The 1,229-nt window shown below is 58.3% G+C and overlaps 1 protein-coding gene across 1 annotated transcript in view; it reads left to right on the forward strand.

Annotated features, from left to right (window-relative positions):
• Positions 1-987, forward strand: part of LOC122547012 (putative transcription factor Ovo-like 1) — an 11,742-nt gene extending 10,755 nt beyond the window's left edge. Inside the window, exon 4 of the mRNA XM_043685612.1 lies at positions 526-987. Coding sequence (XP_043541547.1) covers positions 526-791 — 266 coding nt within the window. The 3' untranslated portion in view covers positions 792-987. The remainder of the gene's footprint in view (positions 1-525) is intronic.
• The last annotated feature ends 242 nt before the right edge of the window (positions 988-1,229 follow it).

Below are 1,229 nucleotides of genomic sequence, written 5' to 3' on the forward strand. Positions count from 1 at the left end.
CTCAGCACTGACCCTCTGACAGTGCGGCCCTCCCTCAGCACTGACCCTCCGACAGTGCGGCCCTCCCTCAGCACTGACCCTCCGACAGTGCGGCCCTCCCTCAGCACTGACCCTCCGACAGTGCCCATTCCCTCAGCACTGACCCTCCGACAGTGCGGCCCTCCCTCAGCACTGACCCTCCGACAGTGCGGCCCTCCCTCAGCACTGACCCTCCGACAGTGCGGCCCTCCCTCAGCACTGACCCTCCGACAGTGCCCATTCCCTCAGCACTGACCCTCCGACAATGCGGCACTCCCTCAGCACTGACCCTCCGACAGTGCCCATTCCCTCAGCACTGACCCTCCGACAGTGCGGCGCTCCCTCAGTGGTGCAGCTTCTGATTGTGGGTGGGTGTCAGTGTGTGTCAGTGTGTATGAGTGTGTGTGAGTGTGTGCGTGTGTGCGTGTGTGCGTGTGTGCGTGTGTTTAGTTTTATGATTAAAGACGCTTGATGTAATGTTACTGACCTTTGCTTCTCTCCGAGCAGGGATCCGGCCCTATAAATGTCACCTGTGTGAAAAGGCCTTCACACAACGGTGCTCACTCGAGTCCCACCTGAAAAAGATCCATAGTGTGCACCAGTCCTACGCTTACAAGGAGAGGCGGACTAAACTGTACGTGTGTGAGGAGTGTGGCTTCACAGTTGAGAGCCAGGACGGTCACCTCATCCACCTGAAGGAGGAACACCCCAACAGCCCGATCCTGCTCAAAGCCTCGAAGAAAGCCACAGCGATGAAAGCTGGCTCCAATTAGCTCGCTACTGGAGACCCACAGCATGTCATCTCTGCTCTCTGTAAACCTCTCTCCTCCCCATCCAACACACTCCCATCATCACCACAGGGCTCTCGGGAGGTGGGGCTGATCTGTACCAAAGCTCCCCCCCCCCGACGATCCGGGCAGCACGGTGGCTCAGTGCCTCCCAGCACCAGGGTCCCAGGTTCGATCCCACCCTCGGGCGACTGTCTGTGTGGAGTTTGCACATTCTCCCCGGGTCTGCGTGGGTTTCCTCCCACAGTAGGTGCCTTTTCCCTGGGATGGGGGACTTCAAGGCCATGGGCAACATCTTTAAGGTGAGAGGAGGGAGAGAGATTTAAAAAAGACATGAGGGGCAAATCTTTTACCCCAGAGGGTGGTCTGTGTGTGGAGTGAACTTCCTGAGGGAGTGGGGGGGTGTGGGTACATTTGGATAAG

This window comes from Chiloscyllium plagiosum, unplaced genomic scaffold, assembly GCF_004010195.1.
Source record: "Chiloscyllium plagiosum isolate BGI_BamShark_2017 unplaced genomic scaffold, ASM401019v2 scaf_7488, whole genome shotgun sequence".
Taxonomy (NCBI): Eukaryota; Metazoa; Chordata; class Chondrichthyes; order Orectolobiformes; family Hemiscylliidae; genus Chiloscyllium; species Chiloscyllium plagiosum.